The sequence below is a fragment of the Gorilla gorilla genome, chromosome 10 (genome assembly GCF_029281585.2).
Source record: "Gorilla gorilla gorilla isolate KB3781 chromosome 10, NHGRI_mGorGor1-v2.1_pri, whole genome shotgun sequence".
NCBI lineage: Eukaryota > Metazoa > Chordata > Mammalia > Primates > Hominidae > Gorilla > Gorilla gorilla.
The window spans coordinates 108,200,185-108,217,868 of record NC_073234.2 but is presented as its reverse complement, the minus strand read 5'-3'; the positions used below and the strand labels follow the sequence as shown (position 1 = coordinate 108,217,868).

The window sequence follows — 17,684 nt, the reverse complement described above, 5'->3', positions numbered from 1 at the left end:
ACAAGATCATGTTCCTTATAGCAACGTGGATGGAGCTGGAGGCCATTGTCCTAAGCGAGCTAATATAGGAACAGAAAATCAAATACCACATGTTCTCACTTAAAAGTGGGAGCTAAATATTAAGTACATATGGACACAAAGAAGGGAACAACAGACAGCCAGACCTGCTTGAGGGTGGAAGGTGGGAGGAGGGTGAGGATCGAAAAACTGCCTATTGGGCACTATGTTTATTACCTAGGTAATGAAATAATCTGTACACCAAACCCCTGTGACACGTAATTTACCTGTATAACAAACCTGCACATGTATCCCTGAACCTAAAATAAAAGTTAAATATTTGAAAAAATTTAAAAAATATATTTAGGGGGTAAAAGTGCAGATTTCTTGCATGTATGTATTGTGTAATGTTGAAGTCTGGACTGTTAGTGTACCCTTTGCCCGTATAGTAACCATTGTACCCAACAGGTAATTTTTCAACCCTTACCTGCCCCCCAACACTCTCCCTAAAAATCCTTTCTAAACATGCCACTGCTTCCCCACGCCGAAGATAGCTTAAGCATGTACATATCTTTAATATTTTCCTTATACCATAATATAGTTTATTATCATAATTTATGTCTTTCTTTAATAGACTCTGAACTCTTCGGGTGCAAAGACCATCTCTTATTCATTTTTTATTTTTACTGCCTGGCATTTGGCTTGATTTTTTTTTTTTTTTTTTTTTAAAGACAGAGTTTCACTTTGTCACCCAGGCTGGAGTGCAGTGGCATGATCTCGGCTCATTGCAACCTCCATTTTCTGGGTCCAAGCAATTCTCGTGCCTCAGCCTCCTGAGTAGCCGGAACTTCAGGCACATGCTACCACACCTGACTGACTTTCTGTATTTCAGTAGATATGGGGTTTCACCATGTTGCCCAGGCTGGTCTCGAACTCCTGAGCTCAGGCAGTCCACCCTCCTCAGCCTCCCAAAGTGCTAGGATTACAGGCATGAGCCACCGCGCCCAGCCAGCATTTTGCTTGTTAATCTGCCTATGTTTTAGTGAGTGAATGAATGAATAAATATAAGCATTCATAGTGGAAGGAAACTGAGCCATGGGGATATCAATGAATAACTTAAACTAACTTACATATTTGAGTTTTAGTTCAGATAAACAAATTTAGCATTTATGCTTTCTTTTTTTCTTTTTCTTTTCTTTTGAGATGGAATCTCACTTTGTCGCCTAGGCTGGAGTGCAGTGGCGAGATTTCAGCTCACTGCAACCTCTGCCGCCCAGGTTCAAGCGATTCTCCTGCCACAGCCTCCTGAGTAGCTGGGATTACAGGCCTGAGCCACTGTGCCTGGCTGCGTTTACGCTTTCTAAAAGACACATCCCTCATTTACTAGGGGATACATAAATGAATAAGAAACAGTACCTACCTTTAATAATTGTGTAAATATCATGGAGAGGATAAGGCAAGTACTATCTATCATACCAAAGATGATGAGAATTATAATAAAAGGATTCTGTATATTATGGGAAATTGGAAGAGTTTCTTTCTTTTGTTCCCCCCTCTTAGTACTTCAGCTGTTGTAATTTTTAATCCATTTATGTGATCAGGAAATCTTTGTGTTAGAGAGAGGAGGTGGTACTTGGAATTGGGAATATCGGATAGGTTTTGACAGGTGGCAGTTTGAAAGCAGATGTGTCTTCCAGCCAGAGGGATTAGTGAGAGCGAACTAGTGGCAGGAAAGTGTTGTAAGAGGTAGGAAGGAACACTGATTTGCTGTTAGGATAGGGTATGTATAACAGGGGTGGACTACTCATGATGGTTCTTAACTCCTTTAGTTTTAATTGGGTGGCATTTGTAAAGTTAATGAATGAGGGTCACCATATATATATATGATATGTATACGTATACATATATATATCATGTATACGTATACATATATATATCATGTATACGTATACATATATATATCATGTATACGTATACATATATATATCATGTATACGTATACATATATATATCATGTATACGTATACATATATATATCTATATATATGATCATTTCCTGTATTTTATTTAGAAATTATGTGCCAGTATGAGGACTTGGGAATGCACTGGGCACTATCCAATACCCAAATGTAAAAAGTTAACTGTAGTAGTTCTTGGCTATGGAAAACCAACAAGAATCACTGTGGAACTTTAAACAATACTGTAAAATAGATCTGAGTGTGTACTAAGTGTATTAATTTTTAAGTTGTATTTTATTCTTTTAAGTTCCTGAAAATTCCAACACTGATATCCAAACAAGAACGTGCATTTGTTTTAAGACAGCAGTAACATAACACAAAAACAAAAATTGTGATGTTTAACCATAATTTTATGTGATTCATTATAATATATGATTAAAATTCAGTTGCAGTTAAAATTACTGTATAAAATCTTAGGTTTCCCCAAAGTATCACGAAAATTAAGGTATTGTACTTATTTTGGTGAAAAGTAAAACATTGTTTGGAAAGTAGGTGGTGCTGTGTGTGTGTTTATACATATGTACATACATTTTTTTTTTCTTTTTTTAAAGTTACATAGCAAACTTCTGGAGACAGAGCGCCAACTAGGGGAAGCTCATGGTAGGCTGAAGGAACAGAGACAGCTTTCAAGTGAAAAGTTGATGGATAAAGAACAACAAGTGGCTGATTTACAACTCAAACTTTCTCGGTTAGAAGAGCAGGTAAGCTAGCATTTTCAATTTATTGATAGGCTTGAGGCATCTTTAACATGATTATGATTCATCAATCTGTTAATTGTCAGAGCTTTAATTGGACTTTTTAAAGTGCAAATTTATTGCTCTCCAATAGCAACATCCTGCTTATTAACTACATTAAGTCATTTTGTTGTAATTGTATTCCCTAAAGTTCTCAACAGAACAAGGAAACAGCACAAGGAAAACTACTCTTTCAGCTTTAGGCAGGAAAAATTCTGGGGGTGAACCCATCAGGCTGCTAGAGTCTTCCTACTCAGGAAGGACTAATGAAACAGTAAACTATGAATTGTTGGTAAAGATCGTTAATGACATGTAGTTGGTATATATAAACTTTGAGTTTCCATTTAAGGATTTTTGCTTTTAAAAATTAAGCATATATTTGAATGCTATCCCTCATTAGGCTTGCAGTTGCCATAAATGATGCCTGTAATATAAAGCAAAAGTTATTAAATTGCATCTTTATTACAATTAAACACACTTTTTTATTTTTAAGTTTTTAATTTTTAATTTAATTTTATTTGTTTTTGAGACAGGGTCTCACTCTGTCACTCTGGCTGGAGTGTAATGGCTTGATCTCGGCTCACTGCAACGTCTGCCTCTTGGGTTCAAGCAATTATCCCACCTCAGTCTCCCCAGTAGGGACTACAGATGTGCGCCACTACGCCCAGCTAATATTTGTATTTTTTGGTAGAGATGGGGTTTTACCATGTTGGCCAGGCTGGTCTTGAACTCCTGACCTCAAGTGATTTGCCTGCCTCGGCCTCCCAAAGTGCTGGCATTACGGGTATGAGCCACCACAACTGGCCAGAATTAAACACATGTTCTACGATAAAATCTGCAGCTTCAGCAATAGATTTTCTTCTAGACCTAAAATCTTAGATGTGGTAGATGATCCTATTCTTTTCCAATAAGTGATAATTATGACTATTAAGGAAAAAAATAAAAGAAATACTGATATGTGGTTTAAATTATTGTTAAAAATAATTTATATGTAATTAATTCCTTGATCATACTAGTTTACAAAAAAATAATAAACTAAATGCCAGCCTGGAGAAAGTTTTTTTAGGATAAGCCTATTTATAGAAAATACTTTCTTTAACATGAGATTAAGATTCTGTAAGTAATGAGGTACTGCTTTTTTTCTTTCTTTTTTTTTTTTTTGAGACAGAGTCTCTTTCTGTCACCCAGGCTGGAGTGCAGTGGCGCAATCTCGGCTCACTGTGACCTCTGCCTCTCAGGTTCAAGTGATTCTCCTGCCTCAGCCTCCTAAGTAGCTGGGACTACAGGCATCTGCCACCACGCCCGGCTAATTTTTGTATTTTTTTTTTTTAGTAGAGACAGGGTTTCACCATATTGGCCAGGCTGGTTTCGAACTCCTGACCTTGTGATCCACCCACCTTGGCCTCCCAAAGTGCTGGGATTACAGGCATGAGCCACTGTGCCCAGCCGAGGTACCACTTTTAAAGTTTATCTTATATATTCCTGAATTTTTTGTTCTGTTCAGACTTGAGAATTGAAGTAATGCCAGATACTTATGAATGATAGCATTATGCCTTTAAGTTCTCAATTGACAATCTACATTTTTTTAAGTTGAAGGAAAAAGTTACAAATTCTACAGAATTGCAGCATCAATTAGATAAAACAAAGCAACAGCATCAAGAACAACAGGCTCTTCAGCAAAGCACCACGGCAAAACTTCGAGAAGCTCAGGTAAACATTAGTTGCATTATTAGCCTTGTAAACACAAATTAATTGCCATTACATAGAATATAAGAGAAAAAATAAAATTAATCCAAATCATTATCCTTTTGTTGTGGTAAAACTAGAAAGTACAAAATACTTGATTGTGAGGGATTTTGATAACTTTGAAGTCTGGATAATCAGAAAATTATTTTTCTTTTGATTACTATGTTGAAAAGTTTTTCCAACATAATGTAAAATATTTATTATAAACAAATTTATTATGTATTTATTATATTTTATATATTAATTTACTTAAATCTATTAGATTTATCTATTAAATCTGTTTAAATACATTTATTTAAATTACTTATAAATAATTTATTCATTATTGTTTATTATTGACTAAAATACAGTATTTGGAAAATCAAAAATGTTCAAATAAAATTTTCTGGCATCATTAGCCCAGTAAAGAAGAATATTTTGTATTTCCTTCAGTAGAACTTAGTATTTGTTGGTCATTTCTTTTCCTGCTTTATAACCATCATCTGAACACTGGAATTGTAGGTATAGAAAATATAATTGTTTGGGTTAAATTTATACAAAGTCTGCAGCATAGCTTAGAATATTGAAAGAAGTTTTCATTTTGTTATGGTAAGGGGAGGTTGCCCAAATGCTGAAATGAATTTGACTTTGATATTTTTTAATTCATTCTTTTTTTTTTTTTTGAGACGGAGTCTTGCTGTTTCGCCCAGGCTGGAGCTGGAGTGCAGTGGCGCTATCTCGGCTCACTGCAAGCTCCGCCTCCTGGGTTCACACCATTCTCCTGCCTCAGCCTCCCAGGTAGTAGCTGGGACTACAGGCGTCCGCCACCGTGCCTGGCTAATTTTTTGTGTTTTTAGTAGAGATGGGGTTTCACCGTGTTAGCCAGGATGGTCTCGATCTCCTGACCTCATGCTCCGCCTGCCTCGTCCTCCCAAAGTGCTGGGATTACAGGCATGAGCCACTGCGCCCGGCTTTAATTCATTCTTTCATTAATCACTGTGCTCAGCACTGTGACTAGACAGAGTGCTTGCCCTCTAGGAGATGGCAATCTAATGATATATATGTAGAAACAATATTGTAGTTTGAGGGAGGCAATAAATAATATGCCCTTCTCTTCTGAGTTTGGAGAGTGGCATGGGAGTCAGATGGATAGAGATCAAAATACTGGATTCATTTATTTGTTCTTTTATTCAGTTAGTCAAAAAACATTTATTAACTTCTACTCTCAGCCAAGGAACTGATTTTGTGAACATAGCAGTGAACAAAACAGACAAAAATATCTGCTCTCATGGAGCTTAGTGAGAGAGGCAACGATAACCAAGGTAAATAGGCAAAACATATAGCATGTTAAATGGTGATAAGTGCTATAAAGATGAAGGAAGGAGGGATGGGGAGTTGGAAGTGTTTTGGGGAGGCCAAAGTTGGGACTGCAGTGTTAGGCCTCTTTGAAAAGATGAAAGACCTGAAGGAAGGAGGAGCCTGTGATTCAGAGAGAACATTAGTATGTTAAATGGTCCAGAGGCAGGAGCATGTCTCAAGAATAACGGGAAGTCAGGGCTGGATGGGAGAGTGTTAGGAGAGTTAAAAGGGGCAGGTCATAGAGCTCACAGGAGATCAGAACCTCTAGTTCCTCATAGGTAATTTTAAGGACTTTATTTTACTTTGAGTTAAGTTGAAAAACCACTGGAGGGTTCTGAGCAAAGCGGTGAAATGATTTGACTTATGATTTCACAGAATTATTCTGGCTGATGTGTTGAGAGTAGACTGTACAGGTACATAAGTAGAAGCATAGAAATTAGCTAAAAGGCTGCTACAATAATCCAGACAAGAAATGATGTAGCTTGGATTAGAGTGGTAGTGAGAAGTCAGATTCTAGTTATGCTTTAAAGGTAAAGCTGACTGATTTATTGTAGAGTATTGAGAGAGAACTCAAGGGTGACTCCAAGGATTTTAGTCTGGGCATTTGGAAGGATGGAGACCAGACAAAATGAAAATGGAGAATCCCACTGGATTTGGCAATATGGAGGTCATTGATGACCTTGATTAGGGTGATTTGCATAAAGAAGTGAGACAAAAGCCTGACTGGAGAGGGTTCAAGAGAGAATGGGAAGAAAAAAGTTTGATAGAGTGAATATAGATAACTCTAGGAGCTTTATTGTAAAGGTCAAGGAAGAAATGGCAATAGTAAAGCAAGTGTGAAGAATTTGGTATAAGTCAGCAGCCAAGTGGGCTTTCTTACACTGTACCCAGAATTAACTTTATTAATTTAGCCACAAAGCTAGAAATGGCAGCCTTTCACCCTTTTGCAGACAGGTTGTCTCTCAAACTGAGGGAACAGCAGGGACTCAGTTGAACATGGTTATTTGTTCCTTATTCTGCACTTTCCAATAAGTTTAAATTCTTATTCCCTGGGGAGGAATACAGAAAGGATGAAAGAGGGGCCAGGCAGAGTCCCTCATTATGGAAACATGAAAAGTCCTCACAACTAACAAAAGAGATGTAATGAGTCTAGTTCTAGGTGTGTATGTGTATATAAAATTGTTATGGTAGCATAGAGAATAGTTACCTAAACCAAACAGAGTCTGGAAAAGAGCAGCCATGGAAAACTTTTTAAAAGTGACAATCTGAGCACAAAGGATGAGTAGATATTTCTGGGGTGCAAAGATGGTGGTAGTGAGAAGTTTACTCCAGATAGAAGTTACAAGGATAAAGGATACTGAAGCTAGTGTGAACTAAACTCTTAGGTTTTGCTGGACCTTAAAGTGTAAGTTAGAGATTACTTAAAGAAGAAGTCAGAGCATTAGATATGGGTAAGTTTATAGCAGATCTCACGTGACATTTATATTTCAAGATGGAAAGATTTTGAAGATGGAAAGGTATTGAAGGTCTTAAGAAAGAATTGCCATAGTCAGATTTGCTTTTTAAATAGATTATTCTTGTCGATGTGTGAAAGATGGATTTGGGTGGGAATATTCTGGAATGAAATGAGTTAAAAGACTAATATATGCAGCAGTTCAGATGAAAAATAATAATGGTCTTAGTTCAAGCAGTTGTTGAAGTCGTACAGACAAATGTGAGAAATACTTAGGAGGTAAAATAAATAAACAGCACTGGTTGACTTAATAGATAAAAGGGATGAGGGAGAAGGGGAATGACTTCCAGGTTGGTAGCGGTGGATGCATGGTAAGTGGAGGTGTCATCAGCTGTGTTAGTGAATGTGAGACAAATGGCCATCTCATAGGGGAATGTGGTGTGTTCAGTTTAGGATGTGTCTTGAGGCACCAGTGCGATATATTTAATATTAATTTAAAGCTTGGAGGAGGGAATCGTGCTATATATGTTAACCGAGAGAGACATCAGAATATATGAAGTAAATGGAATTATTAGAGTAGATGTGATCAGCCAGAAGAGAGAGTATAGTGAGAAAAATAGGTAATTGGTAACATAAGACTTCTGAGAAACACCACCCCTTAAGGGATGACTGGGTAGAAGAAGAGCAGCCCAAGGAAGAGTGAGAATGATCAGAGTAATTAAGAATAACCTGCAGAGTGGAAGCCAAAGGAATAGGAAGGGTCGAAAGTTAGGGGTAATCAGCACCTTCAAATGTGGGTTTGTGTGGTGGCGATGCTCAGTATGATAAATGAAAAATACCAATTAGAGTAAGCAATTAAGAAGTAAATTGATAATGTTGCTAAACATAATTTCAGTAAAGTAATAGAGATGAAAATCTGATTGTCGATTATTGAGTAAATGAGAGATGAGGGAATTAGGAATGTAAATATAAATTATTTTTGAAATGTAAATGTAAATTGTTTAAAGACTGGGCAGAAACTGGAGAGGGATGTGTCATGGGGAATGTTTTTGAGAATACGAGAGACCTGGACATGTCTATAGTCTAGGACAAAGGGATTCATAGGGAGGTAGTTATTAAGGATATTGGGGGAGAGGTAACTGAGGGAATAAGGTATTGTTAAGAAGCTACGAGGTAACTGATACAATGGGGGAGGGTGAAATGGAACTCATGCACTGAAGCTTGAGGGAAGGAGGAAAATATGGAGTGGGGTATATATACATAGCTCCATATATCTATATGTATAATTATATGTATATGTAGTTATATGTATATCTATATATGTCTCATGGATCAGAAGAAGAGTAGTAGGAGATGAGTTTAGAGAATTAGAAAAAGAATGTGGTTAATTGAAGGTTTTTTTGTTAAATTCAAGTTTATAATAATATAGATTTATATTATTAAACATATGGTTCTAATTATATGTGTATGTAATTATATATACATATATAATTTTATATAAAATTATTTTTGGAAAATAAAGATTGATCATTCCTGAAAATCTCATGTTTCTTGATAAAGTTGGAGATAGTAAGAGCTGAAAATCAGGCAAGCAGAGATTGAGAATGTAGAGATAATATGGAATCTTTTAAGTCGTTATTGAGGGGAATGTTTGAGGGTGAGGACCTCATTCAAATAAAAAGATTGACAAGATAATTCTGAGTATACACTGTGATGGAGGTTGAAACCAGAACCAGAAATTTGTAGTAGCGTCGATCTATGGAGCTTTGTGATTTTACTTTGTGATTTTACAGTGCTTAGAAGTAAAGGAATGGAGAATTGGGCTATTTTGGGAGTGGCTTTTGGAAATTTTTGGGTGAAAGGAAATGGACAATGTGGTTGAAAGAACAGTTAAGGTTAGTTCATATCTACATAGGAAGTTCAGGAAGAAAAGCTAAGCATATGCTGAATATGTTAGAAGGAAATTGACGTCTCTGACATTGAATAACAGAAATTAGGTCATTAAATTGGAAGGCAGTAAGTTGTGGTCATACAGTAGGATAGTTAGAAATTTCTAGCTGGAAGAATTTCAGGTGGTTACAAATCCTTTATGAGGGGGTGAAATGTGGAATGAGTAAAGGTCCAGGAATTAAGATGATATAAATGTTGAGGCTGTGCTCTTAATTATCTATGTATTTTGTATTTCCCAGGAAATTGGCAGAAATTGGGATTGAGAGAAAGACTAAATCAGGTCTCAAGTCTTCAGTGAATGAGGTAGGGATTTAATAGATAGCAACAAAAAGTAGAGAGTAGAATAAGTAAATGGCATACTCCCCAGAGCAGCACAAAGCTTTCACATGAGGGAGAGAGTAATGGCAGTGAAATACCAAGAAAAGGTAACCCTCCTCTACTTGCCCAGTGGAATAGACATTACCGACCAGGGCAGGGTGAGGGGTGAGGGAGAATTGGCATCTGTAAAGGGAGAATCAAATTTCAGTTAAGGTTTGAAAACAGTGTGACTTTACATATATATATATATATACTTTAAGCTCTGGGATACTTGTGCAGAATGAGCAGGTTTGTTACATAGTTACATATGTACCATGGTGGTTTTCTGCATCCATCAACCTGTCGTCTAGGTTTTAAGCCCCGCATGCATTAGGTATTTGCTCTAATGCTGTCCCTCTCCTTGCCCCCAACCCCCGACAGGCCCCGGTGTGTGATGTTCCCCTCCCTCAGAGTGACTTTTATGGAAAGAAGCTTAGGCCTGGAATTCTGATTCCAGATTAGTGGAATGTAGAGAGAGGAGTTATCTATCGGTGGCAGGAACAGAGACTGAGAGTTAGAGGTTTGGTTGCCTTTTGTCATTTGACCAAAGCTTAGAAGGATGAGAAGTATGCTTGAAAGTGACTGATCTCAAATATTTTAATATTGGCACAAATCATGAGAGTACCACATGGTTGCTGGGTCTGTGTCAGCAGAGTGGTGTGAAAGTAAAAGAAGAGGGATCTCTTGCTATATCGATAGAAGAGTTCTTTTGGGGTATTGAAGTGAGCCTGCAGGTATATGTGATTTAGAGTGGAATCATTTATTTTTCTATTCATTCAGTGACTTTTTTAGAACATGTGTCAAATATCTTGGATATATCAATGACTGAGACACAAAAATCCTTTTTAGAGTATACATTTTAATGGGGGGTGGTTGGAGTGAGGCAGATCAGCATGACAATGTAAGCAAATTATTTAGTGTGTTGGAAAGTAAGCACTATGGAAAGAAAATGATAACCAAGATAGGGAATATTGGGAAAGGCTGAAATTTTAAATGGAATGGTCAGAGTAGTCCTAATTAAGAAGGTGATGTTTGAACAAACAGTTGAACGGGGAGTAAACTATATGACTCTGTGGGGGAAGAGTTCCAGGCAAAAGGAACAGTTGGTACACTAAGGCTTTGAGGTGGGAGTGTGCCTAGTATGAGATTGAGTCTCATGTGTCTGAAATCAGGGTCAGAAAAAGAGTAGTAGCAGGAGGTCATATTAGAGTGTTAGAAAAAAAACGTGGTTAAGTGAGAGTTTTTTGTTAAATTCTAGCTTATAATGATATAGATTTATATTATTAAATATATAGTTCTAAGTACTTAACTAAATTTACCATATTGAAATGTAATAGTTTTAAAAAATGTAAGACTGAGTATTTGAGTGATAGAATTTATTATTAGTCATTTTATGTTTGAGGAATAACTTTTTAAGTTCTCTATTCTTAAAGTAGTAGTTTTCAATTCTTTACAGAATGATTTGGAACAAGTTCTACGTCAAATTGGCGATAAAGACCAAAAGATCCAGAACCTTGAAGCTTTATTACAGAAGAGTAAAGAAAATATTTCATTACTAGAAAAAGAAAGAGAAGATCTTTATGCAAAAATTCAGGCTGGTGAAGGAGAGACTGCTGTTCTTAACCAGTTACAAGAAAAAAACCATACACTACAGGAGCAAGTAAGCTTGTAAAATATATTTCTAAAATTTACTTCTGTCTCTCTAAGTCTTACTAAGTGCTTTATTTAAATGATTCTTCATTCTTGCTCTTTTTAGCACATTTTAAGTGTTATATATTTTTTGCCAAATAGCATCTCATGTACCTTAAGAGGTAGGTTACTATTGTAGTGAAAGTTAGTTAACATGATTTGACAAAGGAAAATTTCTCAGTTCATGTCCCTGGATGTAAGTTAGTGTGACTATGAATAAATCATTTTACATTGTTAGCTCACTGGAAAAACAGAAATATTAATAGTGCATGCTTGCCTAATGGCATTTTGTGATGTTTAAAAAAAAGAATAATGAAATGTATTCATAAATTGAAGATATTAATCAAGTGTTAGTTTTTACTGTGTATTGATTAATATACAGACTTAACAGTAACATATTTTGATAAAGTATATGCCTTTGCATCATGTATAGCCAATAATAATTTTGATAAGTTGCCTTAATGTTCCAACATTAAAATGTAGTTTAGGAAAAGTTTATAAAATTTAGATAAATACATTTTCAAACAAAAAAGAATTTACAGTTGCTTTTTTGGAAGAATTGTGTAATAAGAGAGTTATTATCTAAATGAGAAAATATTTAAAACAAAGTATCAGAAAGCCATATCACTGTTCTAATTTTAGAATTAGAATATAACAGATTTCCCCCCAAATTTCAAAGTTAGTTTTGAAGAATTCTTTAGGTTAGTTTTTAGTTCTATACAACTTGATGTTGCTTCTCATATAAATATGGTCAGGAAGCCCTGCATTCATTTTAAAGAATAAATTAAAATAAATCTGTTTCTGGCCGTATTGGGATAGTTAATACCTATTTAGCCCTTCTACCATAAACACCAAGAAAAGTGGAAAAAATGTACAAAACTACTGTTTTCAGACATTGGACAATAGGCAGTGCAGGACTGTGATCCCTGAGAGAAGAGAAGCAAGTGACATGAACTCTTTGACCACACTAACTTTTGATCCAGAGACATTTTCTAGACTGTGGCACAGCTTGGGGGAATCTAAGGAAAGCCTGGTGGTCTTATTGAACCGAGGATGTGAGATATTAAATTAAATTGAGAGACTGAAGTTCGGGGAGGTTAAGGCAGATCAAATTTGTAGGGTAGGATACCAGAAAGGAAGGAGCAGTACAGAGAAAAAGCTTCAGAAATCTGCTTAGGAATTCACTTGAGGCTTTGTTCAATGCCAAGTTTTGTACTTGTAAAGTGGGATTCTATGAGGCCAATGAATACTATCAAGGAGCTAGCTACAGGCTGAAAAATTACTAGTGCTTATACAGGGCTGGAAGATGTTCAGGTTCCAGCCAATCAGAAGAAAGATGTGGTTGAACACTTGGAGTATTCAGTAGACATATCAGAAATGTCATACCTTAGGAGGGGAGTAAGGCTAAACTAGCCCTAGAGTAAAAGCTGCCATACACCTGACCTTACAAAGTGTAAAAAAGACCTTAAAAGGATCCAGTAGAACCACAAAAATATTAAATACGTGCTGGGACAAAACATTCTTTGAAAGAAGACAACAAAATCGAGAGTGGTCACAATAAATAGTAAAAGATTACTACACATGTGAAGAAACAGAAACAATGTGAGCCATGACGAGGAGAGAAATTATTCAGTGGGAACAGACCCTGAAGTAGGAGATGATGGAGTCACCAGACAAGTACTTTAAAACAGCTCTTCAAATATGCTTATGGATAGAAACAAAAAACTATAATGATGGAGATAGCAGTGGAAATGGCTGGGTGCAGTAACTTGTGCCTGTAATCCCAGCTACTCTAGAGGCTGAAGTGAAAGGATCACTTGAGCCTGGGAGTGAGCTATCACTGTGCTACTGCACTCCAGCCTGGGTGACGGAGTGAGACCCTGTCTCTTGAAAAAAAACAGAAATGGTAAAAAAAAAAAATAAAAAAAATTGAACTTTTAGAGATAAAACAAAAATACGTGAAATGAAAATTTTATTGGATGTACTTAATAGATTAAGCAAGTAGAAAGCAATATCAGTGAACGTAAAAGACAAGGCAGTTGAAACTGTTCACAATGAAGTACAGAGGGAAAAAAGGATGGGGAAAAAAACACAGTACCTTAGTGACCCATGGGATAGTATTATGTAAGGTAGCATAAGTACAATTAATGTCACAGAAGGGTGGGGAGGAGGAAAATAGAAACTGGCTGAAAAAATTTTAATTTTTAAAATTTCAATGGATGCAAATGAAAAAAATTTAATTTTTGGTTAAAAACATGGTCAAAAAGCTTGGTGAACTCAAAAGCAAGGTACATCAAAGAAATATCAAATGACTTGGATTTCATCTAAATTAAAAAAAAGTATGCTTTTCAAAAGATACCATTATGAAAATAAAAGCTGTAACACAGAATGGGAGGAAACATTTGCAATACGTGTATCTGACAATTCAGAAATGCCCAGAATATATAAAGAAAATTTATTACTTAACCAAATCAGTGATTGGCTGGAGTTAGAGATGGGATGGGAGGAATGACTGCAGAAGGGCATGAGGAAACATTCTGGGCTAATGGAAATGTTCTTTATCTTGATTGTGGTGATGGCTAGTTAAATAAGTGTATGCATTCATCAAATCTCAAATTGTACAGCTTAAATTGAATGAATTTTATATAAATTATAGCTCAATAAAGATTATTTTAAAAGTAATATCAGTCTTTGAATTTAATGTTATTTCTTGGTATTTGAGATACTATGTTGACATATTTTGGCAAGTGAATAATTTTACTTGAAAAAATTTGAGATAAACTATCATAAAGCACTTTAATATTCTCATGGTTCTTAAATTTAGGTTTCTGAATTTTTGTTATGTCATTTGTGAACTTCACGATTAGTCTTACTTGTATAACAGGTAACTCAACTAACAGAGAAGCTGAAGAATCAGTCAGAAAGTCATAAACAAGCCCAGGAGAATTTGCATGACCAGGTACAAGAGCAGAAGGCACATCTTAGAGCTGCACAAGACCGTGTCCTTTCCCTAGAAACTAGTGTCAATGAATTAAATAGTCAATTAAATGAAAGCAAGGAGAAGGTCTCCCAGCTTGACATACAGGTAATATTCAATTTAATGTCTGTGTAAAGTACCAGTTTTAGACCGTCAAATGTTTTAAATTCTGTTTCTATCTCTTTTTTGCCTTGCATATTAATTGAAAAAAATTTGAAATAGGAATAGATAAAGGCTATATCTAAATAATTTGTTGAACTTTCCTGTTTGACTTTCTCCCCTGCTCCCCCTCTCTGTCTCTCCCTCCCTCCTCCCTTCTGCCTTCCTCTCACTCTTCCTCTCTCCTCTCCCTCTCTCTCTCTGTCTCTGTCTCTCTGTCTCTGGCTCTTGCTCTCAGGTGCGCTCTCTCTGTCCTCAAGCTACACCTAGTGAAATCACTAAATCTTTTAGATGTTCCTTGTTTTGATCATGCCATGATTGTTTTTTACATTCAAATTAGTTAGATATTATACCATTAGATTTCTATGTTAAATATTTTTTTGACTTTGATTTTTTAAATCTTCCTTTAAAAGTCTGACTTCTGATTAAAAAAACAATTCCCTTACATAGTGCCGTATTCTTTCAGAATTCTATATAGCAGTCTTCCTCAATGAGTCAATCATGGGGTAAGCAGTAAGACATAATTTTTTCTCCATTCTTACTATTGATTTCTTATTCTGTGATATAGAATAGAAATTTATAGAAATAGTTCAAGGCTTGATTTTACTGTAAGATAATGATTCCACTGGAAAGACGGAATATAATAATATAACTGGCATACTTATTAGAACTTGGAGAGAATATACATTTCTTTCTTTTTTAAAAAATTATTTGCTAGATGAGTTATATGGTAGATAACCTGTTATGTGGATGTCGAATGTAAGGGGGAGGGGAATGAGGAGGGAATGGGAGTCTAGTGACAATGTGAATGAACTAATATATTAGGACAGTCTGTGATTCTTTCTGCATTGCAAGCTCCTTTCCTTTACAAAAGATTGCTCTTCCACTGCTATTCATTTCAGAACTAGTTCCAGCAATGAGATCAGCCCATTTTTTTGTTACTATCATTGCTCCCATTATCACCTTGACAGTAACTTCTTCTTTGCCATTACTCTGAAAAATATTACCTGTAGATATTTTTTAAGTTTTTGAGGCTTTTTTCAAAACTACTTTAACTTCTTTATGAGCTAGTGTTAGTTCATAAAGTAGGATGTATGGCCTTACTTTTCTTTTGAGAATTAGGACTCTGAGAAAAACCTAGTGCTTTAAGTGATATTATTAATAAAAGAATGTCAACCAAAAGTGTTTAGCCAAAGGGTATTAGCGGTAGCCAGCTGTAGCTTAACTGTTAAGGTAATTTTTTTTCTGGAGCGTTCCTTTAACTATACAAATGAGGCTTTTAAGCTGTTTCTCAGTTTAAAGTTCCATAATACACCTTTTGATCTCTACTTCCACGGTACTTCCTTGTGTGCATGATCAAGACAGCATCAAGGTACATTATTATGCACATGTATGAGGGCACTTCACTGCTTTTACTGTTTTAAGGCCTTTCATGCAAAACTTGCAACAATTGTAGCCTTGTAGTAATTGGTACTTAGTCATTGCCTATAAAAAGGGCAAACAGAGGGGCTGGCTATATGAATAGCCACATTTCCCGCGCCCGCCCCCCCCCTCCTCCCCCCCGCCCCATCAGAAGCCTTTCTAAAATAAGGCAAACTAGTGGAGCAATTACTTAATTTCCCCCAAACTTTCTTTATATGCTACATGATTTTGGAATATACATATATTACATTAGTTGAAGCATGCTGTATAAAAAAGATCATGAGTGATTATCATATGTTAAAATATTTCATGAATTTTTGGTTCCTCAGATAGATGAAATGCCATATGTAAATAAAGCTGACTTCTGCAAAAATATATTTGTAGTCTATGCTATATATTCATCAGTATAGATTTACTATGTATTGTTTAAAGGGAAGATTTCTTTAGTTTTCACCTTTAAATCAATGTAGATGTATATACCTTGATGTAACTATTATTTCTGTGAAAATTAAGTATTTTGATATTGAGAAAAAATTATTTGAATTTTTCCTTCAGCTTGTATTATCTATACAATGTAAATCTTAGATTTCTTATGTTCATTGATCCTCTCTTCAACCAGCTAAAAGAATGCACCCCCCATTTTTACTGTTTTCTCAAAATATGTTAATTTTAAATACATGTTTTTACATATATATTTTCTTTTTTGCTTTTCTTTCTTTCTTTTTTTTTTTTTCTGAGACAGAGTCTTGCTCTGTCACCAGGCTGGAGTGCAGTGGCGCGATCTCAGCTCACTGCAGCCTCCACCTCCCAGGTTCAAGCGATTCTCCTGCCTCAGCCTCCTGAGTAGCTGTGACTACAGGTGCATGCCACCATGCCCAGCTAATTTTTGTATTTTTAGTAGAGACGGGGTTTCACCACATTGGCCAGGATAGTCTCGATCGCTTGACCTTGTGATCTGCCTGCCTTGGCCTCCCAAAGTGCTGGGATTACAGGTGTGAGCCACCGCACTTGGCCTATTTTTTGCTTTTCGTATTCGAGGTGAGTTGTACTAAAGGTATTCAAACGCTTAAAAGTGTTACTTTTGATAACAAGATAGATCTTTTTGCTTGTTTGATTTTATTGGCAGCCTTGAATTTTTAATATTTAATATTTTGACTGTGAGCATCAAAAATAAAACCCTTTAAGTGAGCAGTTATCAGGGAATACTGAATTTTACAAAGTGCCAGTTGTCTGGCTGTTTTGAGTCATTGAATTCTGTAATTCTTGAGTATCTTCGGAGTAATCATTTTTTGGGGCATGGTTATTTACTTTATCATAATAGTGGTAGACTTTCAGATACTCACTTCTGAAAATACAGTGGCCTTTTTCTGGAAAAAAAGTGTACCTTTTCTTTCTTAGCAAAGGAATACTAAAGTGTTTTGGAATCACATAAGGTTATCTTTTTATTATTTATCCAGCATTATTAGGAGTCTTCTCCCCTATCATTCCTATTTTGGGGATTTTCACGTACATATTTTTCAATATATAAATCCATATGTTTTTGCCAAGGACTTAATTTTTAAATAGTTTGTTTAGTCACAAAAGGAGTGTGCATTCAAGCAAGAGGAAATCAAGAACTAAATATAAATTAAATAATTTGTAAATGTTGTTACAGATTAAAGCCAAAACCGAACTATTGCTATCAGCAGAAGCAGCAAAAACTGCTCAAAGAGCTGATCTTCAGAATCATTTGGACACAGCTCAAAATGCATTACAAGATAAACAGCAGGTAGGGAAACAGATGCAATTTCATACTATCACCTAGTGCTTTGGTAGATAAATAAATTGCAAACATGTAAAGATGA

General features: G+C 35.8%; 1 protein-coding gene across 1 annotated transcript in view; it reads left to right on the top strand.

The window, feature by feature from the left end:
- EEA1 (early endosome antigen 1) overlaps nt 1-17,684 on the top strand; it is a 156,797-nt gene that overhangs the window by 98,698 nt on the left and 40,415 nt on the right. The window contains exons 12-16 of the mRNA XM_031016666.3: nt 2,567-2,716; nt 4,340-4,459; nt 11,050-11,253; nt 14,167-14,367; nt 17,495-17,608. Coding sequence (XP_030872526.2) covers nt 2,567-2,716; nt 4,340-4,459; nt 11,050-11,253; nt 14,167-14,367; nt 17,495-17,608 — 789 coding nt within the window. The remainder of the gene's footprint in view (nt 1-2,566; nt 2,717-4,339; nt 4,460-11,049; nt 11,254-14,166; nt 14,368-17,494; nt 17,609-17,684) is intronic.